Raw genomic sequence first — 27414 nt, 5'->3', positions numbered from 1 at the left:
AAGGAAAGTCTCTTCAATAAGTGGTGTTGGGAAAACTGCACAGCCACATGCAAAAGAATGAAAGTAGACCATTATCTTACACCACACACAAAAATTAACTCAAAATGGATTAATGAATGTAAAACCTGAAACCATAAAACTCTTAAAAGAAGATATAGGTAGTACTCTTTGATATCAGTTTTAGTATCTTTTTGAATACCATGTCTACTCAGGCAAGGGAAACAAAAGAAAAAATAAATAAATGGGACTACATCAGATTAAAAAGCTTCTGCACAGCAAAGAAAACTATCAACAAAACGAAAAGATAATCCACCAACAGGGAGAAAATGTTTGCAAATCATACATCTGACAAAGGGTTAATTTCCAAAATATATGAAGAACTCATACAACTCAACAATAAAAAAATGAACAACTCAATCAAAAAATGGGCAGTGGATATGAACAGACATTTTTCCAAAGAAGATATACAGATGACCAACAGGCACATGAAAAGATGTTCAACATCTCTAAGTATTAGGGAAATGTAAATCAAAACTACAATGAGATATCACCTCATACCATCAGAATGGCTATGATTAGCAAGACAAGAAATAACAAATGTTGGAGAGGGTGTGGAGAAAAGGGAACCCTCACACACTGCTGGTGGGAGTGCAAACTGATGCAGCCACTATGGAAAACAGTATGGAGATTTCTCAAAAAATTAAAAAATAGAATTACCATACAATCCAGCTATCCTACTACTGGATATTTATCCAAAGAACATGAAATCAACAATTCGGAGATTTATGCACCCCTATGTTCATTGCAGCATTGTTCACAATAGCCAAGACGTGGAAGAAACCCAAGTGCCCATCGACTGATGAATGGATCAAGAAGATGTGATGTATATATATACAACAGAATACTACTCAGCCATAAAAAAAGACAAAAGCATGCCATTTGCAACAACATGGACGGACCTTGAGGGTATTCTGCTAAGCAAAATAAATCAGAGAAAGACAAATACTGTATGATTTCACTCATATGTGGAAGATAAACACATAGATAAAGAGAACAGATTAGGGTTATCAGAGGAGACAGGATTGGAGTGGGGTGACAGGGATAAAGGGGCACATATGTATAGTGACAGACAAAAACTAGACTATTGCTGGTGAACATAATGCTGTCTATACAGAAACCGAAATATAATAATGTAACCTGAAATTTACATAATGTTATAAGCCAATATGACCTCAATAAAAAAAATAAATTAAAAGAAAGAAAGAAATAAACCAAACCTCATGTTTCCATTAGAGAATCTTATCATATTTTAAATGCCTATTTTCCAAAATATGATTTAAAAATCTGAGGTCAGGGGCCAGCCCAGTGGTGTAGCAGTGAAGTTTGCACATTCTGCTTTGGCGGCCCGGGGTTCACCGGTTCGGATCCTGGGTGTAGACCTACACACCGCTTGTCAAGCCACACTGTGGCGCCATCCCACATATAAAGTAGAGGAAGATGGGCACGGATGTTAGCTCAGGGCCAGTCTTCCTCAGCAGAAAGAGGAAGAGGATTGGTGGTGGATGTTAGCTCAGGGCTAATCTTCCTCAAAAAAAAAAAAAATCTGAGGTCAGGTTAAAGTAATGACAATGATTTTTCAAATAATTTCAAACACATAAACTGGTACCATTCCTTTTCTTGGGAAGGGGGAAATTTTCCCCTTCCCTTCTTGGTTCTTTTGGCTGGTCAAATAATTAAAATGACATAAGACAGTTTAAAAGGGAAAAATCAAGTTTAATTAGGTACCCACAGGAAATCCACATTAATATAAGAGATTTCAAAGACAGTCAGGCAAAATGAGGTATATATGTCATTCTGGACTGAAAGAAATGGGGCAAGGGTCTGGGATTTCAAAGGGAAGGAAGGCAATTCATGGAAAGAATGAAAAGAGTAAGTGTTTGATAAGCAAATGTTTGCTGGGCCATCCAAGAATAATGGGACACAAAGAGGACTTAGATTAAATGGGCCTTGCTAGGTTCCTCCCTGTCTACCACACCTAGTTCATGTTAGACTATAGTCACCCATAGTGATGTCTCCTTTCTGGAACAGGACCTCTATCTAAATTCTTTTAAAGACTTTATTTTTTTCCTTTTTCTCCCCAAAGCCCCCAGGTACACAGTTGTATATTCTTCGTTGTGGGTCCCTCTAGTTGTGGCATGTGGGATGCTGCCTCAGCGTGGTTTGATGAGCAGTGCCATGTCTGCGCCCAGGATTCGAACCAACAAAACACTGGGCCGCCTGCAGCGGAGCGCGCGAACTTAACTACTTGGCCACGGGGCCAGCCCCTATCTAAATTCTTTTAGGCAGTTAAGGGGAAGGTCAAAGTCCTCCTTGAGTCTTTTTTTTTTCTTAAAAATAATCAGCCTAAAATAATCTTTATGCCAAAGACACATATTTTGGGGTACAAATTCTGCTCCCCTACACTTTAAAAATGACTTCTGTCAAAGAACTTTGAATTTGGTTGTAGAATCAGACAGACCTGCTCTAGTCTCTGCACCCCCATTTGCTAGCTACCTAACTTCTGGAAGGAAACGTCAACTCTGAGTTTCAATTTTCTTATCTATAAAATGAGGCTATAGTTGTGAGGATCAAATGCCATGGTGGGAAATGTGCAGTTGAGGGACAGTATAGCTTATTCTCAGTTCTTCTAATGCCTAAGAAAGCAGTGGGAGGCTGGTGAGAGATGAAGCTGGGTATTTAGGCAGGAACCACTTCACAGGTCTCTGGCTTTTCTCAGTGGTAGTAAATCTTGATCCTCTGAGGGTGGACTTGGTTCCTTGCAACAGCCAAAAGTCAATCAGAATACAATTGGGGGAATGTGTTGAAAAACAAGGCGTCTAAAAGTAAGGTAAGTGAAAATGGCAGAGTAAGAACCTCTAAAAATTCTCTCATCCAGAAAAGCAACAAAATACTCTAAAAATAGTCAGAATCAACTCTTTTTTCAGAACTCTGGATATTAGCCAAGGACTTGCAACAATCCAGAGGGTGTTTATTCAAGAAAAATAGCTGACTTTTGGTAAGAGCAGTGAGTTTTGTGGCATTTTAACTTGTTCTATTCTCATCTCCTTCTTCTCAGTTCCACTGCAGCCTTAAAACTCAGCAACTAGCAGCCACTTGAAGGAGCAGAACAGTCAGAGCTCCTTCAAAACTCCATGCTTAGAGAATTGTTGCTATGTCACTTGTCTAGTGATTCACTGGAGGACCTCATTCACAAGGTGTTTTTATTTGACCTGACTCAGAGCTCACTCAGGGCAAACAGTTTTTTTCCTGGAGGTGTTTGCTGAAAACAAACAGAGGCAATTGTTTAACATTATGGATGTCTTAGACAGGGGATAACAGTTGGAGTAAACAATAGGCCAATAAAAAAAAGCTGAAAATGAAAAGCTGGGAATGAGATATCTGTAGAGGTCTTTGAAAAACTCTGACATATTTCTGGAATCTAAAAGGCCTCTTGCATGCATGGGACTATGTGCATACCCAGTTCTAAGAACACGTTCAGGAAAGTTCTGAGAAGGCTCTCAACTCTGGCTAACCTTGAGACTCTATTCAATCAGGAAGTGAAGGCTAAGACAGAGTTGTAAACTGCCTGGCAGAGTGCTAAAGATGAGCCACAACACACACACACAGCCCCTGCACAAAGATTGGAGACTTATTAGTTCCAGGCATTTGAGGAACTCTCCATCCAGTCATTAGGTGATCACTAAGCTAACTTGAACAAAGATGTTAGTAGCTATGTATGATTAAAAAAAAATATATAGACTTCACAGCACTAGTTCAGGAAAGTAATTAAACAAACAAATAACAACAACAATAAAAAACTCTGGAAAGACAGAGAATCTGATTTTCAGAGTTGTCAGATTATGTCTTTTAAGATGTCCAATTTTCAAGAAAAAATGTGACACAAGCAAAGAAACTATGGCCCTTACACAGGACAAAAAGCAGTCAATATTGCTGTCCCTGAGGAAATCCAGCCATTGGACTTACAAGGCAAAGATTTTAAATTAGCTATTTTTAAATATGTTCAAAGAATCAAAGGAAACCATACCTAAAAAAGGAAACTATTAGACTGATATCTCACCAAATAGAGAATATTAATAAATAAATAGAAATATAAAAAAGAAACACATAGTGATTCTAAATTTGAAAAGTACACTAACTGAAATGAGGAATTCACTGGAGTGATTTGAGCCGGCAGAAGAAAGAATCAGTGAACTTGAAGATAGGTCAATTGACATTATTCACTTTGAATAATAGAAAAGAAGAAGAATGAAGAACAATACACACATTCTCAGAGACATGTAGGACACTGTTATGAGTTGAACTGTGTCCCACAAAAGATATATTGCAGTTCTAAACCCCAGTATCTATACATGTGACCTTATTTGGAAATAAGGTCTCTGAATATGTAATCAAATTAAGATGAGCCCATTAGAGTAGGCCCTAATCCAATGAGACTAGCGTCCTTATAAGAAAGAGAAATTTGGACAAAGAGACAGATGCCCACAGAAGAAAGACAATGTAGATACAAACAGGGAGAAGATGGCCATATGATGACAGAGGCAGAGATTAAATTGACGCACCCAGAAGTGAAGGAATGCCCAGGATTGCCATTGAACATCAGAATCTAGAGTAGGTGAGGAAGTATTCCTGCCTCATTTTGGATTTGTTGAGTACCAGTTAGGATTCCATTTTACATCCACTCTTGGCATTTTAAAGAAATCATCAAAAATTTATTAGGAGCCTACTATATGTCAGGCACTGTTTTAGGGCACTTGGGGATATAGCAATGAGCAACACAGCATCCCCACCCTTCTGGAGCTAACTTTATGGGGGGGGAATTAGACCATAAGGCAAAATAAATAAGTAAAATATATATGTCAGGTGCACAAGTGAAACAGGAGAAGAGTGCTGATGAAACAGATGAAGAGTGCTGGAGGGAGGTGGCTGGCAATTTTTTTTTTAATTAATAGGCTTTTTTTTGAGCAGTTTGAACTTTACAGAAAATTTGAGGACAAAGTACAGACAGTTCCCATATAGCCCCTTACCTCTCCTCCCTGCCCCATACCCAGAGTTTCCCCTATTATTAACGTCTTGCATTAGTGCAGTACATTTGTTACAATTGATAAGCCAGTATTTACACATTATTATGAACTAAAGTCCATAGTTTACTTTAGGGTTCACTCCACGTGTCATACGTTCTATGGGTTGACAATTGTATAGTAACATGCATCCACCATTACAACATCATACAAAATAGGTTCACTGTTCTAAACATGCTATATAGCTCAACCTATTCATCCCTCACTCCTCCCAAAACACTGATTTTTTTTCTTTTGAGGAAGATTAGCCCTGAGCTAACATCTGCTGCCAATCCTCCTCTTTTTGCTGAGGAAGACTGGCCCTCAGCTAACATCCGTGCCCATCTTCCTCTACTTTATACGTGGGACGCCTACCACAGCATGGTGTGCCAAGCAGTGCCATGTCCACACCTGGCATCTGAACTAGCAAACCCGGGGCTGCCGAAGCGGACTGTGAGCACTTAGCCGCTGCACCACCAGGCCAGCCCCCCGCTGATGGTTTTTACTGTCTCTATAGTCGTGCTTTCTCCAGAATGTCTTATAGTTGGAATCATACCATACATAGCCTTTTCAGATTGTCTTCTCTTACTTAGCAATATGCATTTAACTTTCTTCCATTGTCTTAGTCAGTTCAGGCTGTTGTAACAAAAATACCATAGTCTGGGTGGTTTAAACGACAAATATTTCTCACAATTCTGGAGGCTGGGAACTCCGAGATCAAAGCACCAGCAGATCTGGTGTCTGGTGAGAACCTGCTTCCTAGGTCTAGCCAACTGCTTTCTGAGTCTATCCTCAAATGGCTGAGAGAGAGTGAGCTGGTCCCTTTTGCTTCTTGGAAGGATGCTAATCCCATCATGGGGGGCTCCACCCACATGACCTCATCTAAACCTAATTACCTCCAAAGGACCCACCTCCTAATACCATCTCCTTGGGGATAGGGTTTCAACACATGAATTTGGGGGACACATACATGCAAATGATAACATTCATGTCTTCTAAGTGGCTTGATAGCTCATTTCTTTTATTGCTGAATAATATTCGATTGCATGGATATACCACAGTTTATCCATTCACCTATTGAGGGACATCTTGGTTGCTTCCAAGTTTTGGCAATTATGAATAAAGCTGCTATACACATTTGTGTACAGGTTTTTGTGTGGACATAAGTTTTCAGCTCATTAGGGTAAATATCAAGGATTGCAATCTTGCTGGATTTTACAGTAAGAGTGTGTTTAATTTTGTACAAAAATGCCAAAATGTCTTTCAAAGTGGCTTCCCGTTTTGAATTTCTACCAGCAATGAGTGAGCACTCCTGCTGCTCCACGTCCTCACCAGCATTTGCTGTCAGCTTTGGATTTTAGTCATTCTTAATAAGTGTATACGGGTATCTCATTGACTTAATTTGAAATTCCCTAGTGACATATTATGTGGAGCTTTTCATATACTTACTTGCCATCTGTAGATATTCTTTGGATGCCTGTTCAGATATTTTGCCCATTTTTAATTTGGTTGTTTGTTTTCTCATTGTTGAGTTTTAAGAGTTCTTTGTATATTTTGAATACCACTTCTTTAACAAATAGATGTTTTGCAAACATTTTCCCCCAGTCTGTGGCTTATCTTTGTGTTCTTTTAATGGTTCCCTTTGCAGAACAGAAGTGTTTAAAAAAACCTTTTTTTAATTTTAAGATTTTATTTTTCCTTTTTCTCCCCAAATCCCCCCAGTACATAGTTGTATATTTTTAGTTGTGGGTCTTTTGAGTTGTGGCATGTGGGATGCAACCTCAGCGTGGCCTGATGAGCGGTGCCATGTCCACACCCAGGATCCAAACTGGCGAAACCCTGGGCCACCAAAGTGGAGCGTGCGAACTTAACCACTCGGCCACAGGGCTGGCCCCAGAATAGAAGTTTTTAATTTTAATGAAGTTCAATTATAAATGTTTTTGCTTTCATGGTTTGTGCTTTTGGTGTTGTATCTAAAAGGTCAATGCCAAACCCAAGGTCACCCAGATTTTCTTCTCTGTTATCTTCCGGGAGTTTGATAGTTTTGCATTTCATATTTAGGTCTATAATCACTTTTGTATTAATTTTTGTGAGAGGTGTGTTTTAATGGGTTTTATCAGCCTATTAAAACATTATTATTATAAACCTATTATATACATTATTATTCAGGTACAGTAAGACCAACAGATCAGAAGATGATTGCCATTTGAAAGACAGAGTTCCAAGAAACTTTATCAGAGTTAACTAGCCCAGACATGCTCTGTAGATTTTATGGCCCCTTCCAGCTGCTACAAGTTGATAACTTTGTTCTTTTGAGTTCTTTAGGAATGTGATGACCCCCGGGCAGAGAGTCTGTGTGACAGCCATCATCAATGAGAACTGAAAGATCAGGATGTAGGGTGTTGCTTCAGTCTCTGATGGACATCCAGTGAAACAAAAGACCATCAGGAACTAAGACCAGATGCCTCCCCCACCCAGAGACCAGCCCCGTACATAACTGGCCTGTAGTCTTTGTTCTGTAAGTTGGTTTTTTCAGACATTAATCCACCATCTTCTCCCTTGCTAGCAAGCTATAATGAAAAACCCTTTGTCTCCCACCCCCTTGCCTGTTGACTATTGGCATGTCTTTCGGCGGGCAGACAAACGCCGTCTTGGGTGGTAACAGCTAACATCTGTGCCAATCTTCCTCTACTTCATATGTGGGTTGCTGCCACAGCATGGCCGATGAGTGGTCTAGGTCTGTGTCCCGGATCTGAACCCACAAACTGAGGCTTCCAAATTGGAGTGTGTGAACTTAACCACTAGTCCATGTGGCTAACCCCTAGATTCATCTTTGTTTTTTTTTCACATGTGGCTATCTAATTTTTCCAGCACCATTTGTTGAAAAGCTTATTATGTCTCTTTTGCTCCTTTGTCAGAGATCAGTTGACTCTGTGTGGATTTATTTCTGTGCTCTCCATGCTGTTCCATTGATCTGTTTGTCTATTCTTTCACCAATACCACACTGCCTTTATTCCTGTAAATTTATAGTAAGGCTTGAATTTGGGCAGTGTTGGTCCTCAACTTTGTTCCTCTCCTTCAATATTGTGTTGGCTATTTTGTGTCTTTTGCCTTTCATAGAAACTTTAGAGTTAGTTTTCAATATCCATAAAATAACATGCTGGGATTTTATTTTGATTGCATTGAAACTTAGATCAAATTGGGAAGAACTGAAACCCTCACAATGCTGAATATTCCTATCCATGAACATGGAATGACTCTCCATTTATTTGGATCTTCTTTGACTTCTTTCATCAGTTTTGTAGCTGTCCTCATATAGATTTTTTAGATATCTTGTTAGATATATACCTAAGGCATTTTTGTGTGTATGTGTGCTTATATAAATGATATTATGTTTTTAATTTCAAAATTCAATTGTTCATTGCTGGCATGTAAGAAAGCAACTGACTTTTCTATACTAACCTTGTGTCCTATAAACTTGCTATGATTGCTTATTAATTCTAGGAGTTTTTTGGTTGACTCTTCGAAATTTTCTATATAGACAATCATGTCATCTGTGGAGAAAGGCAGTTTTATTTCTTCCTTTCCAATCTGTATACCTTTTATTCCCTTTTCTTGTCTTATTACTTTAGCTACAACTTCCAATATGATGTTGCATATGAGGGGTAAGACGGGACCTCCTTGCCTTCTTCATCTTAGCAGAAGAGCATCTAGTTTCTCACCATTATGATATTAGCTGTAGATATTTTGTGATTGTTCTTTATTAAATTGACAAAGTTCCCCTCTATTCCTAGTTTTCTGAGAATTTTTTTTTATCATGAATAGGTGTTAGATTTAACTAAATGCTTTTTCTTAATCTACTGATATGATTTTTCTTTTCTTACTTGTTGATTTGAAAGACTCCATTAACGAATTTTTGAATGTTGAAACAACCCTGTATACCTAGAATAAACCCCACCTGATCATGGTGTATAATTCTTTTTGTATGGTGTTTCACTCAATTGGCTAATAATTAGTTGAGGGTTTTTTTTGGTGAAGGAGATTGGCCCTGAGCTAACATCTGTTGCCAATCTTCCTCTTTTCACTTGAGGAAGATTGGCCCTGAGCTAACATCTGTGCTGATCTTTCCTCTATTCTGTATGTGGGTTGCTGCCACAGCATGGCTTGATGAGTGGTGGATGTCCATCCCTGGGATCTGAACCTGTGAACCTGGGCTGCCGAAGCAGAGCATGCCGAACTTAGCCACTATGCCACCCAGCCCTTTCATTTCTAATATTACCATTTGTCTCGTCTCTCTTTTTTCCTAGTTAACCTGGCTAGAGGTTTATCAATTTGATTGATCTTTCAAACAACCAACTTTTGGTTTTGTGGATTTTCTCTATTGATTTCCTGTTTTCAATTTCATTGATTTCTGCTGTAAGTTTTATTATTTTTTTCCTCTAACTTTTTTCTTTATTCTGGCTTTCAGCAATTTGATTATGAAATGCCTTAGTAGTGATATGAGTGTGTGTGTTTATCCTCCTCACAGTTCACTGAGCATATACAATATGAGGGCTGATATTTTTCATCAAATTTGGAAAAATTTCTGCCAGTATACCTTAAAATATTTTTGTTCTTCCCCTTCTTTCTGGGAGCCCACTTATTCATATGTTAGATCCCTTGATATTATTCCATGAGTCACTGAGGATCTGTCCATTATTTTTCTTTTTTCTCTGTGCTTTATTTTTTATAGATTCTATTGCTGTTTTCAAGTTTACTGATCTTTTCTTCTGTAGTATTTAAACTGCTATTGGATCCATGTGAAATTTTATTTCATATATTGTATTTTTCTTGCGTAAAAGTTCCATTTTGTTCTCGTTTGTCTATTTGTTAGAGGGTAATTTATTATTATTTTTTTAAAGATTGGCACCTGAGCTAACATCTGTTGCCAATCTTTCTTTCTTCTTTTTCTTCTTCTCCCCAAAGCCCCCCGGTACAATAGTTGTATATTCTTGGTTGTAGGTCCCTCTGGTTGTGCTGTGGGATGCTGCCTCAGCATGGCCTGATAAGCAGTGCCGTGTCTGCACACAGGATCCAAATTGACGAAACCCTGGGCTGCTGAAGCAGAGTGCGCAAACCTAACCACTTGGCCACGGGGCCAGCCCCTAATTTATTATTTTTAATCATGGTAAAATATACATGACAGAAAATTTAGCATTTTAACCATTTTTAAGTGTACAATTTTGTGGCATTAAGTACATTCACAATGTTGTGTAACTTTCACACTATTTCCAGAACTTGTCATCACTCCAAACAGAAACTTTGTACCCGTTAAACAATAACTCATTTTCCCTTCTTCCCAGGCCCTGGCAACCTCTAATCTACTCTTACCACATATATGAATTTGACTACTCCAGGTACCTTGTATAAGTGGAATCATGCAATATTTGCCCTGTTCTGTCTGGCTTATCTTACTTAAAATGCTTTCACCATTCCTTCATGCTGTAGCATGTATCAGAATTTCATTCCTTTTTAAGGCTGAATAATATTTCATTGGGGGTATATATTATATTTTGTTTAACCATTCATCTGTTGTTTTACAGTTAAGGTGTTTCCACCTTTCGGCTATTGTGAATAATGCTGCTATGAACATTATTGTAAAGTATCTGTTTTAAGTTGTTTTCAATCCATCTGAGTATACATCTAGCAGTGGAATTGCCAAGTCATATAGTAATTCTATGTTTAACTTTTTGAGGAACTGCAAGACTGTCTTTCACAGAGGCTACACTAATTTACATTCCCATCGGCAATGCATGAGGGTCGAAATTTTTCCAAATCCTCACTAATACCTCTTATTTTCTTTTTTTTAAAAATTAAAGCCACCTGGATGTGTATGAAGTGGTATCTCATTGTGGTTTTGGTTGGCATTTCCCCAATGGCTAGTGATGTAAGCATCTTTTCATGTATTTATTGGCCATATGTATATTTTCTTTGGAGAAATGTCAATTTAAGTTCTTTGCCCATTTTTGAATTTTTAAAATTGCTTTTGTTTTAGTTCTAGGAGTTCTTGATATATTCTCTATACAAATCCATTATCAGATACATGATTTGCAAAATTTTCTTCCATTCTGTGGATTTTTTCATTCTCTTGCCAGTGTCTTTGGTGCACAAAAGTTTTTAATTTCGATGAAGTCCATTTTTTTTTTCTTGTTGGTCATGCTTTTGGCGTCATATCCAAGAAATCATTGCCAAATCTAATGTTATAAAGATTTTTCCCTAAATTTTCTTCCAAGAGTTTTATAGTTTTAGCTCTTTAGGTTTTTTTAATCCTTCTCAATTTTTGCCATTCTTTTGCCAATGGATGTCTAGTTTAACACTTTGTCAAAAAGACTGTTCTTTGCCCATTGAATGGTCCTGCCACCCTTGTAGAAAATAATTTTGTGACCATATATGTGAGGACTTATTTCTGGGATCTCTATTCTATTCCCTTAGAGAACAAGAAATACGAGGGATCAATAAAGATATGAAAATCCACTTAACCTCCTTACAGAAGAAATGCATGCCAAATATTTCACTTATGGGATGAGCAAATAAAGGCTAATATCAGTTCTAATAAGAATGCAGGGAAAGACATTAAGTTTCTTATGCTTTGGTGGAAGCATAAACTGGTATAATCTCTGCAATTAGACAATATTTACTGACATTTAAAAATGCAGGTGCCTTATGACCTACCAATCCTACTGCTGGAAATTTACCCCACACACATACTGGCAATGATTAATGAAAATATTTGCATGAGGATTTCATTTGAGTATTGCTTGTACAGTATAAACTGGAAACAAGCTAAGTGTGCATCAGGAAACTAAATTATGGATATCCATATGATGGAGTAGAAAGCTAAGTGATTAAAAAGAATGAAGTAGCCCTGAATATGCTGATATGGAAATATTTCCAAGATGATAGAGCAAGCTGCAGAATATATTGTACAATCCCTTTGACATTAACAAAGTGTCTATGTACACAGAAATGCAAGCACACACATTTCCTCCTCCCAGATGAAAATACAAGAAATTTGACAGAGGTTGCTATTGGTTTGAGGGCATTATTCTTAGGGGTGGGGCATGGGGAAGGGGCTTTCAGAACTTCTCTTGGATCTTCCTTATACTGTGTGAATTTTTATTATCATGTCCATAAGAACAGAGTCATGGTATAATCAAAAATCTTTACTTTTGCCATCTTGCTTTGTTTATTTTTAGGTATGAAATTACTTAAATATTAGTATTTTCTCTAAGAACTTATTTTCTTTCAGATGAAAAATGGCATTCCTAACTGCACTTGGGGAAGATACGAGACAAGCTGACTTCAGGCACAGAAAGAAAGGTCCTTTATTTTGCCTGACAAGGTCTTACATCAGGCATACCAGAACAGAGGGACTGGTGCTGGGGGAGGAGAGCAATCGAGCAGTGGCCACAGTGAAGGAGGAGCTTCTCAAGACACTCTTTAATGTTCTAAATCCCTTTTAGTTCCTTACTTACCTGCCCCGACAAATACAGCCACTATGTGAGCCAGTAATTCTAGAAATAAATTTTGCACTTAGAGTTCTCCCGGTCCCTTCTGATCACCCATTCATGAACATAATCATTGTTTGAAAAGCTCCCCCCAAAAAACACCCATCAAATGATCTTCAAAACTCCTGTATTTAAATTACTAAAGCACATCTTTATTTTGCAAGTGAACAATTAAGTCACAGCTAGAGTTTTTTCACGTTTGTACCTGAACAACCATTTCTCAATCAAAATGAAATGTGGCCAACATAGTATATGTAATAGCATTTCACATAACATAGGTCGCTCTTAGGACTAAAACAGTTTCAATGCAAACCAACATTTTTATCCTGTTTGCTGTTAGTATTCAAAGATTTTTTTACATGAATTGCAGGAATGCTAATGTTTCACTTAATCAAGACAAATACACAAGGCCTCTCAAGCACACAGCAAGCTGCACTGGCAAATGCATAGTGATGATTTCAAATTACCCAGTGTTGACCAAATTCAAGCTTACACATTTTAAATAAACCCTCAGCTTCTTTGCCTCTTAATTATGGGAACAAACCATATGGAAAGAGATATTTGTGTCAAATAGGGGAAAAAGTTCAAAAATTAAGGAGCTAATTCCATTTTGCTATTAGGTCAGTACAATCAAACGTGAAATGGCAGAAAACGTAAAATTCTATTTTAATTAGGAAATAAACTAGATTTTTAACTAAGTGACTTTTTGCCCTTCATATGTACACGTAGCACCTGTTACAAGAAAAAAAAAATCCCAAAGTAAAACACCCTCTACATAGAAATAATTATTTTTAAAACTACTACTTAAAAATATCACTGATGAGTGTATATAGTAAACTGTCCTGATGTTAAGCCTACACTGTAGAAAATAAAGACTAGCTTTTCTTATTTGAAAAGATGACAATACAGACTCTAACCGCAACATCCTGATGCTGCAGGAACACTGGGTGGGACAGTTCTCACTTTTTGAGCACATATATTCTATTGATAGAAAACAAAAACAGCTTAATGTAAACTGCTTTTAGTCTCTTAAATCCTGCCCCTTGACACGTATATAAAGTGTCAGGATCTTGCCCCCTTCAGCTTACTAGTCGTACAGTACTGACTTACGCCCCAAGTACAATTCAAAACTAAACAAACGAACTTCCAAGTATTCATATAATGGTACAAAATTGCAGAGCAGAAATGATCATCGTAAACCAAACTTGTTTGAGGGTAGCTGAGGGAACTGAGTCCAGCAAGACAGTCTGCCAGGTAGCCTTTATTGTACTAAATAAACTACAGAAAAGTGGCAAAGCTCAAGTCACACCAGCTACCTTTTAAATATCAAATGATCAAGAGATCATCGTAAAGCATTTAAACTTGGGTCCAATCCAATTAATTCTACATATTAATCCATTAAATTTTTTCCATATTTACAAAACTCGTAGATTTTACTTTTAAATGTATAAATTAAGTCAGTAGTAAGCATGAAATAAAGTGCTAGTATTTGAAATTCAAAAAATCAATGTCAGCACTGAAATTTGACCTACTCTACAGTATACAAGAAAAAAGGAATAATCTTATCAACTCACTGAAAGTTGGGAAAAGATAGGTGCCAGAGAATCCCACATTTGGGCTGAAATTTTCTTGCCCAGGAAGGCAAATAATTGGAGCACTACAATTCAGGAATAACAACTAGAAAGTTTCTTTTAAAATAAAAGGTAAAATGGGCTCAACTGTGACTACAGTGGATTTGGGGAAACCACATATCACCCTCCATTTGGGTCTAAGATTGTAAGCAGGGCTGAGTTCCCTTGATGGCTTTGAGGTTATCACAAGTAATTATGTTAAATTTTGGAAACTCCCTGGGTTGACTGGGCCTGATACTAAGCTTATAACAATTGTTAACAAGAGTTAACGAAGGAAGGTATCACCTTCTAGTTGTTCAGAGTATTTACTTCACAAAGACTCTACTGTAAAGGGATACCAATGATTTTTTACAAGTTGGAGGGAAGGAAGCAGGGGTGAAAATAATGAAGGCCCCAATGAGTGAAGTTTAATGAGTGATAAATAATGAATACCACCTTTTCAAGAAACTGTTGAACAAATTAATCATGCCTAAAGATGTTGGTTTAAATGCAGGGTTTTCGGTTGTTTTTTTGTTCGGCTGCATTAATAAACCCTTAAGCCTATAAGACACCAGTGCTACAAGTCAGAGTTGGGCTCAGTGGTCCTAGCTGTCCAAGATCTTGAGAATAAAAAGGCAAAACGATCTGTCAGGGGCCTCTGCACATATTCACTGTGCTGAGTCTCAGGCACGGTTTTCTGGCTTCAGATAGCACTTTCACAATGATGTCCTCATTTGTAGCTTCCAGGGACAAAGCCTGAGAACTTTCCTCCATGATAAACACACACAGCAGAATGTTCACCCTCACATAAAAACACCCTTCCACACTCCAGAGAAGTCTAGAATTCAATTATTTTATACTTAAAAACAGTATGCACAAATTTTCTTGAAATTCTCTATTCTAGAGCTAAAACAAGGCAAAATGAAGAACAATGTACATTATATGTGAAATATGCTTCAATAACAATTGCTTGTTTATAAAGAAAATTACATTTTTCTTCTAAAATTGCATTATGTATAATGAAATACACTCTCCTTTCCTGCTTTTCAATCCCTCGCTGACTTTTCTTTAAAACAGAATATCATCAGAACTAAATCATAATTCTAATAACATTTGAAAGATACATTCATTTTCTTTACAGCATGAAAGACATACAAATATCATCTTTTCCTTTTTAAACGAAGTAAAAGTTATGTTTCAATCTTTTGTCCATACAAAAATATTTTCTCTATCATTTACACAATAGATAGGAAAATTGTACAGTGTTTAACTAAGACATTTATGAGCATAACAAGGTTTTCAAACATTTCCATTCTTGTATTGGAAATTTTAAAAGGTTTCAAGAAGTAAAACATCTGACCTTTCTCCTAAAACTGTAGCCTTTAATTTGCAATATTGCTAATTATCTTTCACTGTGTAAATTAAAAAATTGGTTTACTTATTTATGCACTGAACCACATCTAGTCAATGTTGATAGATTGCATCCCAGTGGATACTACTTCTGGCTGCACATTTAGCTTGGATTACTAAAATAAAAATAACTAAAATAAAAATAACATAAAACTTTAGAAATCAACAAACTGCAGTAGAAAAACATACAAATAAATAGCAGCAAATTTAGATATGGAAATAGAAATAACTATTTGGTGTCAACCTACGACAACTTCATCAAGATTATAAAAATAAAATGTCTAATTTCTGGCTGAAAGAGGGCTTGTCTGTCTTTGATAACGGTGAAAGGCCTACTGTAGTAATTGCTATGAAGAATGAAGTCTGCTCTAACAAAAACTGTGGTGATGATGGCTGCAGACATTGTAAAGTATATTGAAGCAAAAAAAATACAACTTAGGGATTCATTTCATGGACTCTTTATAAAATTGCTGAAATTATCTATTAGTTGTTAGCCCTCAAAATTTTTATTACGTAAATTCCTTTGTATCTGTATAATTTTCTAAGAATTTTCTAAAACAGTTGTGTTGTGTGATCACAACTTGTGAACACACCAATAAATCTTTGCCAACAGATCAGTAATTCTGATATTTGATAAAATTAATCCAGTGGTTTTCAATAACATAGCTATCTTTCTGGCAGGAAACAAGACACACGAAAAATGGTTGCAGAAATTGTAGTTGGCTAGCTGAAGCACATGTGAGAAGTAAGCAATGTTGATATAAGGTAGTTACACTTTGTTGATGTAGCAGCTTTTACATAAAAGCAAGCTGTGGCATAATTTATCTTTGTCTTGTCAGAGTATCAACAGATGTTCATTCCAACAAATATTTACCATATGTATTTACTCTAATTGACTTAAATGCAAATTCAACTGAACTACAAAATTACTACAAAATAAAAGAAATGTAAACATATTCCACATTATTGTGGTATAAATAATTTTTATGAATTCAAAACTACTTTGGCAACCTTACCATCAGAATATTTTAAATATTCTAAACACAGATATTAAATAGAACATTGTTAAAAATTCTTGTTTCTTTCTCCCTTCCTGATAAGATTATAAAACAAGTAATGCTTTAATTCTATTAATGTTCACATTATAAACATAAATTATTTGATTTAAGTGGACATATATTCTAAATCTTAGTTCTATGTTTTAAGCGCTTTTAAAAATTAGTCTTCTAACTTGCATTTCAGAATGTTTCATACTGCATATATATCAGCCTAAATATCACAAAAGCTTATGTTCTATCAAGGAAGCAAGATTAGCAAACTGAGTTGGGTGCTAATTAGGATCACTTTTTAAAGCCTACTTATTTTCTAAATTAAGTGACATCGTCTAAAGTCCTCATAGTTATTAAGTGAAAACACTGCCTGAGTATAATTCTTGAACCGAAATAGACTAAAGTTCACAAGAATGTATGATATTCACATACGTTGTCAAAAATAGGAGAAAGTGAGATTAGATAAAATCTTTCAGGTTCCTTTCAGCTCTCAAGTTATAGTACTTCTAGTGGAGACGGGAGACTTTTGCTCAAATATCTGATTAGACCTGATCAGCCCTGCCAACAAATTATAAACAACTCTGTAATTAATATAATCCTTTACCTCTGTTTGCGAGCATTTGCCTTTGTGAAACACACAAATATGTGAACACACAAAAGTATCTCTATGTTTATATATCAGTACTTGAAGCCTTCAAGCAACTGTCTTAAGGGCTTAACATACCTTTATACATTTGAAGTGTTTATATATAAGTTTTCTCTTTACTCTTAATCAAAATGACCAACTCCCCACCCCTCAACTTGTGTTAGCAGGCTATACAAAAGAAATTCTTTCTTAACGCTGTTCTGTCTCTATTTTAGACGGATGCACTGGTTTAACAAGTACTACCAATTCTGCTTGTGAATGTAAAGTCTATTCCAAAATATTCCACATTCTATGCACACACAGTGCTGACGCAAATCAGGTGCTCAATAAAACATTTGAAATGAACATAGTAAAATCATCCTAAATCAGAGAGTTAAGATTTTCACAAACATTTCCTGGCACTGACAAAAGCCCCATGATTCACCAATATCTATTTCCACTTGTGAGAATAATAGAGAGCACTGATTTCTTGAGTGTGTGTGGGGAGCAGGGGTGTGGTTTGGTTGCAGGAGGGGGAGAGTAGTTTAGATACAAGAAATTTGGCATTTTAAACACACAATATTACACTGATATGAATGGAATCTAGAACTACTTGGCAAATGAAAGCTAGGATTATTTCTAGAACCCTATTTAGACTGATAAACAGGTTAAAGAATTCTCAGGTGTAATGGATAAAGTCTTATCTGTGGTGTGTGTACAGGGAAGCATAATTAGCATACATTTTAATAAGTTGTGAAGGATAGTTTCTTTTAAATTTAAGATCCTAATAAATCTTTAGTGCCTTTATAAAAGGATCTTTTCTGTACATAAAAATACTGACAGAGGGTAGCTCCCAGATGAAAAATTCATATATGAGAAATTTAAACATAAGTCTAAACTTCTAATATATTATCATTTAAAGACAGGCATTAATGATTAAAAAAGGCAGCAGTGCTCATTGCCAACAAATTGTTAGAGTTGCTCTCAGAAGTGTAAACAAAGCCCTAAATTAAAGAACATGCCAACCATCACACTTCTCTGCTTCTATCTGTATGACTGTATCTTTTTAATCTATGGCTGTCATGTTCTGTCTATATAGTTAGAACAGGCAGATTTTTAAAATGCAGGTGAAACACAACTGCCGAAAGCAGTTATTAATCATGTAGACCCCCAACATGATTTACCTTTTCATGATGTCACACAGCAGCCTCAATTACATTTATCTGTTGGTAGAAAACGGAATGTTCAAATAAGACTACTTATTTACTATCTTATATTGTCTTGACTGTGAAACCCAGAAATAGATAAGAGAATCTCTTTGATATAATGGTCATGTTTACTTTTCTCTTTAAAAAAACCCAACACTATTTTAATGCAATAATTTATTTGGTATCTTGGTTATTAATGTTTAGGACTTAACTTCCTAAAACTTATGATTATGAATTTTGAATATTCAAAACAACATCATTTAGATTATACTCAGGATTTTAAAATGTACCTTTTTTTCTTCTCATACTAAACGGCATTTCAAAATATCTACCATTCAACTCTAAATTTTATCAAGACTATACAGAAATATTCAGAAACCACTAGTAAATGAATCTATTTTAGCCATAATCCATATAAAATAATTGTGTTATATAACACTTCAATAAGTGAGCAACTTTCCACTTATATTAAAACAGGGCAATTTTAAAGTTCTCTCTCTCTGTAGACTTAAAAATAAAACAACCTGAAGAGGAGAATATACACACCCTTAAAGGGAGTCAGACCCTCCACCAGGCCAGACGGTCCAAACTCTCCACAGTAACATGCTGATAACTTCAAAAGCATCTATCAACTGGAGTAATTTAATTGTACACAAAAATGACAAGAAAACCCTCACTTCAGTTATTGAGGGATTACATTTAGAAATAAGTCAACAACGTTTCATTCCTCGTTTGAAGTATCCCAACCAATAGACCAGTGTGAACAAAGCTTGATATGAACTGAAATTAATGCTGAAGGGTAATCATTTAGTTAGCGATAGAAATAAATCACAATTAATTGCTCTAACTTTAGCTTAGAGTATCAATACATTTAACTTTAATGTGCATATTAGATGCCATTTCTAAAGTTAGGGATAAAATAAATATGAAGTTTGAAGAATAAAGCCTGTTTTGACTTGAGCTGCTAAACTGTAAGCCTTGTCCCTCAGGAAAGGAATGTGACTGTGAACAATTCCACAGCAGCAGAGCGCTCACTTGGTAGAAGACAAATTATCTTTGCTTCCTGTGGCAAAATACAGGAATGAAGAAATAGAATTTCCTTATCCTTCTTTGACTGCATAACTCTCAATACATGGAGCTATTTTTTAGAACGTGAACTGATTCAAAATGCTTAAAAATGTAAATGTACAATATACATACACACCTCCTAGTGGGGTCAAATGAGTGCCTTTTCATTAGACATACAAAGACGTCTCAAGGCACTTAAGGGGTTAAGACACAATGCATGCATTCCTTTACATCAAGTATGTGAAATCACATGATTTGGAATAAGCCAACGTTATGATAAATATAAGTTACATTATTAAATTCAAGAAAATCTGTAGATTCATATTTATACTTTCTGTAAGATGCTGGTAAATGGACAATGTGCAGCATTTCCTGGGAAAAGCAAATTCCACCTTTCTTCTTGCGAACAGCAGGCCTCTACAGGGGAGTGTAGGGAAAGACGTGCTGCATCCATAGGCAGTGTACTGGCTAAATATTGAGAATGATATTGCTAAAATTTTAAAAATAAAATCTGGTAATCAGTATAGTAAGTACATGAATCACTGGAAAACACCAGAGCTGACTCCTGATGTTGACTTCTTTTTGCTTTCAAGATACAGGTTTATCAATAGAGATGATAATTCTGAGCCTTGTCTGTGGCAATTCTCCCAGAAGCGGACTGCATGGCGCCACCACAGAATTGCATAAATTACCCTGAACACACTCAGTTAGTCACTATTTGTTCGGAGCAAAGCATGAAAGTCTTCACACACATCAATTACAGATTTTGAGAGAGGGACTTTTTTTAAACATAAAGTGCAACAGTGCTGAAGTTTTCAGTTTTTGTTAGTTCTTCATTGTTTTTGTTTAGATGCCATTTTCCTGCAAGCAGTATTATGGCACAGTGAATATAATGGAAAGCGGTTTTCCAACATGTATCCCAGACTTTTTGCTTTCTTATTTATTTGATGATGATGTTAAGGGTTTAACAAATCCTTCTTCATAAACTTTCAAAATAGCTTCACATACAAATCTGTATTGACTCTGAAAAATAAAATATAAAAAATAGAATTGATCACAAAAAGCAGAAAGCAAGAAAAATGACAAACATCTCTCTTGGCTTGCTTATAAAAAAATGAAAAGTAAAACTGCACAGAGGTATCACTTCTCATCAACAGACTGGCAAAAAATAAAAAAGCCTGACAATATTCTGTTGGCAAAACTCAGTCATATATTGCTAACCGAGATGTAAAATACAACTCCTATGGATGGGAATTTGGCAGCATCTAACAAAATTACATCAATTTATCTACTGACCCAGCAATCCCACTTCTAGGAATGTATCCAAAAGATAAACTTTTAGGAAAAAAATTGAAAACATATCTTCATAAATGAGGCTATTCACTGCTGGATTATTTATAGTAACAAAAAAGTAGAAACAATCCAAATTGCCATCAGAAAGGGACTGAGTCATCCGTGGTACATCCTCACAGTGGAATAATATGTAGTGGTGGGGGGAGGGCGGGAGGAATAAAAGTCTATAGACTACTACAGAATGATGGCAGGATGTTTTGTCAAGTAAAAAGAGCAAGGTAGAGAAAAGTGCATACAACATATTATCTTTATAAAAGAAAGAGCGGGGAATACAAATATTTATCTATCTGCCTCAATGTACATGTTAAAAAAAAAGGCAAGGGGGCCCAGCCCAGTGGCATAGCAGTGAAGTTCACAAATTCCACTTTGGTGGCCCGGGGTTCACCAGTCTGGATCCCGGGCGTGGACCTACACACTGCTAGTCAAGCCATGCTGTGGCAGGCGTCCCACATATAAAGTAGAGGAAGATGGGCATAGATGTTAGCTCAGGGCAGGTCTTCCTCAGCAAAAATAGGAGGATTGGCGGCGGTAGATGTTAGCTCAGGGCTAATCTTCCTCAAAAAAAAAAAAAAAAAAAAAAAGGCAGCAAGGGAAGGAAAAATCATTAAAACTGGTTTCCTCTAAAGGGAAGAAGGGAATAGGGCGCATGAGACAGAGAGACTAGACTTGACTGAATATACTTCCTTCTTTTATATTTTACTTTGAAATCATATAAATATACCCCATAATTAGAACATTAATTTAAAAAATCTCTATAAATTAAAATGGAGAGTTGTTGTTTAATGGGTATAGAGTTTTAGTTTTGCAAGATGAAAACATTCTAGAGATTGTTTGCACATCAGTGTGAATATAACATAAACACTGTTAAATTGTACACTTAAAAATGGTTAAGATGGTGAATTTTATGTTATGTACTTTACCACAATTAAAAATAAAAAATCCACTATGTGTGAATATAGATACAAAAACCTCAAGAAAATATTAGCAAATCAAATCGAGCAACATAAAAAAGAATCACACCATGTACAAGTAAGGTTCACCCCAGAAATGCAATGTTAGTTTAACATCCAAAATCAATTAGTGTAATACCATCATTAACAGAACAGAAGACGAAAACCACATGATCATCTCAATAGATACAGAAAAGGCATCTGACAAAAGGATACCTTTTCATGATGAAACACTCAACAAACTAAGTAACAGAGGAAACTTCCTCAATCTGATAAAGGGTATTTATTAAAAAACCCATGGGTAACATGAGACTTAGTGGTGAAAAACTGACAGTTGTCCCACCAAGATCAGGAACAAGACAAGAAATGTCTGGTTTCACTATTTTATTTAACATTATACTGGAGGGTCTAGCCAGGACACTTGGGCAAGAAAAAGAGAAAAGCAGCAGATTATCTCTAATTGCAGATGACATGATTTTGGATACAAGCACACCTTGTTTGATTGTGCTTCACTTTACTGTGCTTTTCAGATCTGCATTTTTTACAAGACCCTCTACCAGCAAAAAGATTATAATTCACTGAAGGTTCACATGATGGTTAGCATTTTTTAGCAATAAAGTGTTTCTAAATTAAGGTATGTACACTGACTTTTAAACATAATGCTATCGCACACTTAACGGACTACAGTACAGCGTAAACATAACTTTTACATGCACTAGGAAACCAAAAAATTCGTGTGACTCGCTTTATTGCAGTGGTCTGGAACCGAACTCACAATATCTCCAACATATGTCCGCATAAAGAATTCTAAGGAAGCCACTTTCATACACAAAAAACTACGAGTTAATAAATGATTTCAGTAAGGTTGCAGGATATATGATCAATATACAAAATCAACTTTATTTCTATACCCAAGCAATGAATAGTCTCAAAATGAAATTAAGAAAACACTTGCACTTACAAGAGCATCAAATAGACCAAAAATTTAAGAATAAACTTAATAAAAGAAGTCTAAGACTTGCACATTGAAAACTACAAAACATCATCGAAAGAAATTAAAGACTAGCATAAGAATAGACATACAAATCAACGGAACAGGATTTAAAGTCCAGAAATAAACCCTTACATTTGCGGTCAACTGATTTTTGAAAAGGGATCCAGAGACAATTAATGGGGAAAGAATAGTCTTTACAACAATGGGACCAGGACAACTGGATATCCACATGCAGAAGAATGAAACTGGAATCCTACCTCAACTCAAAATGGATTAGACACCTATATGCGAGAGCTAAAATATAAATGTGTTGGGAAAAACAGGAGTAAATCTTTGTGACCTTGAGTTAGACAATGATTTCTTAGATATAACACCGAAAACATGTTACTAAAAAAAAAGATAAACTGGACTTCATCAAAATTAAAAACTTCTGTGTTTCAAATGACATAATCAAGAAACTGAAAGGACAGCATGGAAGAAAACATAGATCTGTAAGGGACTTGTATTCAGAAAATATGAAGAACTCATACAACCCAACAACAAAATGACAACCAAACTGAAAAAAGGGCAAAAGATTTGAACACACAGTTCTCCAAAGAAGATATACTAATAATGGCCAATAAGTACATGAAAAGATGTTTGATATCACTAGTTATTAGGGAAATGCAAATCCAAACCACAGTGAGGTACAACTTTATATTCATAAAATAGCTAAAACAAAAAAAGATAGGTAGTAACAAGTGTTGATAATGATGTGGAGAGAGTGGAACCCTCTTACACTGCCAGTGGAACTGCAAAAAGGTACAGCCGCTTTGAAAATAGCCTGGCTGTTCCTCAAAAGGTTAAACAGAATTACCACATGACCTAGCAAATCCACTTCTGGGTATGTACCATAGAAAAATGAAAACCTGTTGACATAAAAACATATACACAAGTATTTATGGCACCATTTTTCATAATAGCCAAAATGTGGAAACAATCCAAATGACCATCAACAGATGAATGGATAAACAAAATGTGGTATATATCCATACCATGGAATATTATTCAGCCAAAAAAAAAAAAAAAGGAATGAAATACTCACACAGGCTACAGAATGGATAGTCACTTAAATATTATGCTAACTAAAAGAAGCCAATTACAAAAGACCAGACTATATGATTCCATTCAATGAAAGGTCCAAAATAGGTAAACTTATAGAGACAGAAAGTAGATTAGTGGTATCCTAGGGCTGGGTCCTGGGGAGGCTGGGGAAGGTCTGAGGGCAAATGGGTATGGAGTTTCTTTTTGGGGTGATGAAAATGTTCTAAAATTAGACAGCAGTGATGGTTGCAAAACTGTGATATACTAAAACCCACTGAACTGTAAACTTTAAAAGGGTGAATTTTATGGTATGTGAATTCTATTTCAATGAAACTGTTCTAAAATAAAAAAAGACGATTTATATGAGACAACTGGAAATTTGAATACTGGCTATTTGGTAATAGTAAGAAATTACTGTTAAATTATACTTAGGTGTGATAATGGTATTGTAGTTTTGTTTAGAAGGAAAAACACTCCTTATCTTTTAGAGATATACACTAAAATATTTATAGACGAAATGGTATGATGTCTAGGATTTGATTCGAACACAGGGAGAGTAAGTGGTAGTATAGGTGAAACAATACGGCAAATGTTGGGTCTGAGTACTCAACATAGTGTCCATTATATTATATTGTCTATTTTTGTGTTTCAAATTTTCTGTGATTAAAAGCTAAAAATGGCACACACTTATTAGATCACATAGGTCAATTCACTTCAGTAACCTTAATGCCACCAACAAGGCTAAGATTTGACAATGACTTAATATAAAAAATAATCTTAACATTAACTCTAAAATTTCATGATTCCCCCTTTTGATTCCTGGAACATAATTCAGTGTCAGTGTACAATACAATAAGTCAGTGACTTAATCGCTATGATATTTTTGTTTTTGTTGTTGCAATTTAAGTTCTTATGTAAAAAAAGAAATGCCATTTCACCACAGCTGTTCCACTGAAAGCAGGTCTATCAAGATTCTCCAGTTCACTGACACCGTTGTGCACAGCATTCCACTTGACTAAATAACACGGGGCGAGTTCCTCTGCACCTGTTTAAACACTCAAGAGTTAACATGCTAGGGTGGTGTTGACAAACATTTTCTGTAAAAGACCAGACAGTAAATATTTTAGGTTTTGTAGACCATATGGCGCCTGTTGCAACTTCTGAACTCTATTATAGTGTGAATGTAAACAAATGAGCATGGCTGTATTCCAAGAAAACTATTTACAAAAGCAAGTGGCAGATCAGATTTGGCTCATGGGCAGTATTTGCTGACCCCTGTGCTAGGGATTGTTAGCTCCTGGCAGGGAATTAAAAAGACAAAAATATGGTATGGAATATATATCGATAAAAATCATCACGTTGAGAATACGCACTTGTACATGAAGTACAGTACTTACAGGTGTTTGGATCATCATGGCTCGTTGATCTCTCATTGTTCTTACAATGTCTAGTGGATAGACTGGTTGATTGCATTCAATGAGACACATGGCTGTTTCCATAGTAATAAGAACCCCGGTTCTTCCAATCCCGGCACTAAAATAGATAAATATGGGGCAAAGTCTTACTGATACTACTCTGGTAAACAACTTGTGGCTTTTGTGCAGAAAATTAAAGTAGTGAATCATAACATAGTAGAAGAACAATTTGATTTTAACGGTTGATAATACAAAAGTAGCAAGCCAACTAGAAAATATTTTGAAAATTGAAAAAATCTTCACACTTAATACAGATTAAATGGTTTGCATCCACCCGTTCCCCCATTGTTAGTCGTAAAAATACTATTTTAAAAGAGTTACGTTTTAGTTTTTGAAATCTGAACAAGGTATAGATGCTTATTGGAGCAACCCCCCTTTAAAATCTGAAATAACGGAATTACAATAATAAATCATTAACAAATGCACAAAATATTTTACACTCTCAAATCAGTTTTTAAAACCAAATTTAATTTTGATTAAGCTTTACTGTTGAGATAGTCAAGAACAACTTTTTGAAGCATTCTCTGTGAATAGGGCTATATTAGCTATGGGGGACTTGGGATATGAAATGGCCAAATGTGTTCACCATTCCTGCCATTTTGCCTCTCAATATTTGGTCTACAATCTGTTTTGATAATTTGAAAGACTGCTCTTAATAAGTGCTGGAAAGTTTAAGGATAGATACCTCAATACATCCTCTGACTAAATCATTTAATAACAGAGGTGGCCAGGATGGGGAGAACATAATTTTTGTCTTCAAATCTCTGGGTCAGTGACAGTGAAGGCTGGAGTCATTGTATTCAGTCCTTTGAAGGCAGAAGGGGGCCTGAGTCTGAAAGGAAGGGAGAGCAGCCTACCACTGTTCAGCTGAAGCTCTTGGAAGCAGCACATCGTGTGATGGTATTGGGTGGGGCCATTCCGAGAGGTGAAAGTACTTGCCCACTGTCCCCAGAGGGGCCACAGGCCCGGAAGGAGTACCGTGCTGGGAGGGGGAAATCTAAACCTGAGGATGAAACCTAAAAGCCTACAATATTGTATTTCACCAAATATAAGATACCATCAATTGTAAGACATCCCAATTTCAGAGATGTTAAACTATGAAAAAGACAATCTTCTAAGAATGAGTGCAATAAAGTATTATTTTTACTTCTTATGACAAAATTTCTGCCAATCACATGTTGGAACGTACCTTTGCTTTCTACATTCAGAGCACAGCTTTGAGTTCTAATTATCATAGTTACAATCACAACTGAAGGACAAAATAAAATATGTATTTCCTTTTAAAAATGACATATCTAGCCAGATGTTCGATCATAAGAAGAATACCTGCAATGAACAACAATAGGTTCTTCTTTGCCAGCCCTCTTACTTCGTACGTGACAGACAAAATCCAGAAAGTCACTTGAATCATCAGGGACTCCATGGTCAGGCCAGGCTATGTACTGGATCTGAGTAAGCTGACGACTCTCATTTTTCTAAGTGTAAAGAAAAATTATTTACCTTGACTTAGGAATATCTTTAAAATATAAATACATATTTGTCTTTTTTTTTTTAAAGATTTTATTTTTCGTTTTTCTCCCCAAAGCACCCTGATACATAGTTGTATATTCTTAGTTGTGGGTCCTTCTAGTTGTGCCATGTGGGACGCTGCCTCAGCATGGCTTGATGAGTGGTGCCATGTCCACGCCCAGGATCCGAACCGGCGAAACCCTGGGCCACCGAGGCAGAGCGCATGAACTTAACCACTCAGCCATGGGGCCGGACCCAAGAAATCATTTTATAGAAACAGTTATATCCATTTAAGCTCCAGCTACCTGGATCATTACTGTTCCTATAACTCAATTTCTATATTTGTAAAATATTTTAAAGATGATAATCAAGTAAACAAGCAAAAACAAGATCCAGAGAAATGTTTAAAAAAAAAA

At 36.1% G+C, this 27414-nt stretch overlaps 2 protein-coding genes across 2 annotated transcripts in view; both read right to left on the bottom strand.

The window, feature by feature from the left end:
- The window catches only part of EPB41L5 (erythrocyte membrane protein band 4.1 like 5), a 146748-nt gene extending 121201 nt beyond the window's left edge, over positions 1-25547 (bottom strand). Inside the window, exon 1 of the mRNA XM_070507488.1 lies at positions 25412-25547. The gene's annotated coding sequence lies outside the window, so the exon portion shown is untranslated. The remainder of the gene's footprint in view (positions 1-25411) is intronic.
- The window catches only part of PTPN4 (protein tyrosine phosphatase non-receptor type 4), a 204936-nt gene continuing 195753 nt past the window's right edge, over positions 18232-27414 (bottom strand). The window contains exons 25-27 of the mRNA XM_070507486.1: positions 26816-26964; positions 25412-25547; positions 18232-20657 (exon numbers count right to left, since the gene is read on the bottom strand). Of these exons, the coding sequence (XP_070363587.1) occupies positions 20571-20657; positions 25412-25547; positions 26816-26964 (372 nt within the window). The 3' untranslated portion in view covers positions 18232-20570. The remainder of the gene's footprint in view (positions 20658-25411; positions 25548-26815; positions 26965-27414) is intronic.

Source organism: Equus asinus, chromosome 4, assembly GCF_041296235.1.
Source record: "Equus asinus isolate D_3611 breed Donkey chromosome 4, EquAss-T2T_v2, whole genome shotgun sequence".
NCBI lineage: Eukaryota > Metazoa > Chordata > Mammalia > Perissodactyla > Equidae > Equus > Equus asinus.
This window is presented reverse-complemented; position numbering and strand designations above follow the sequence as displayed.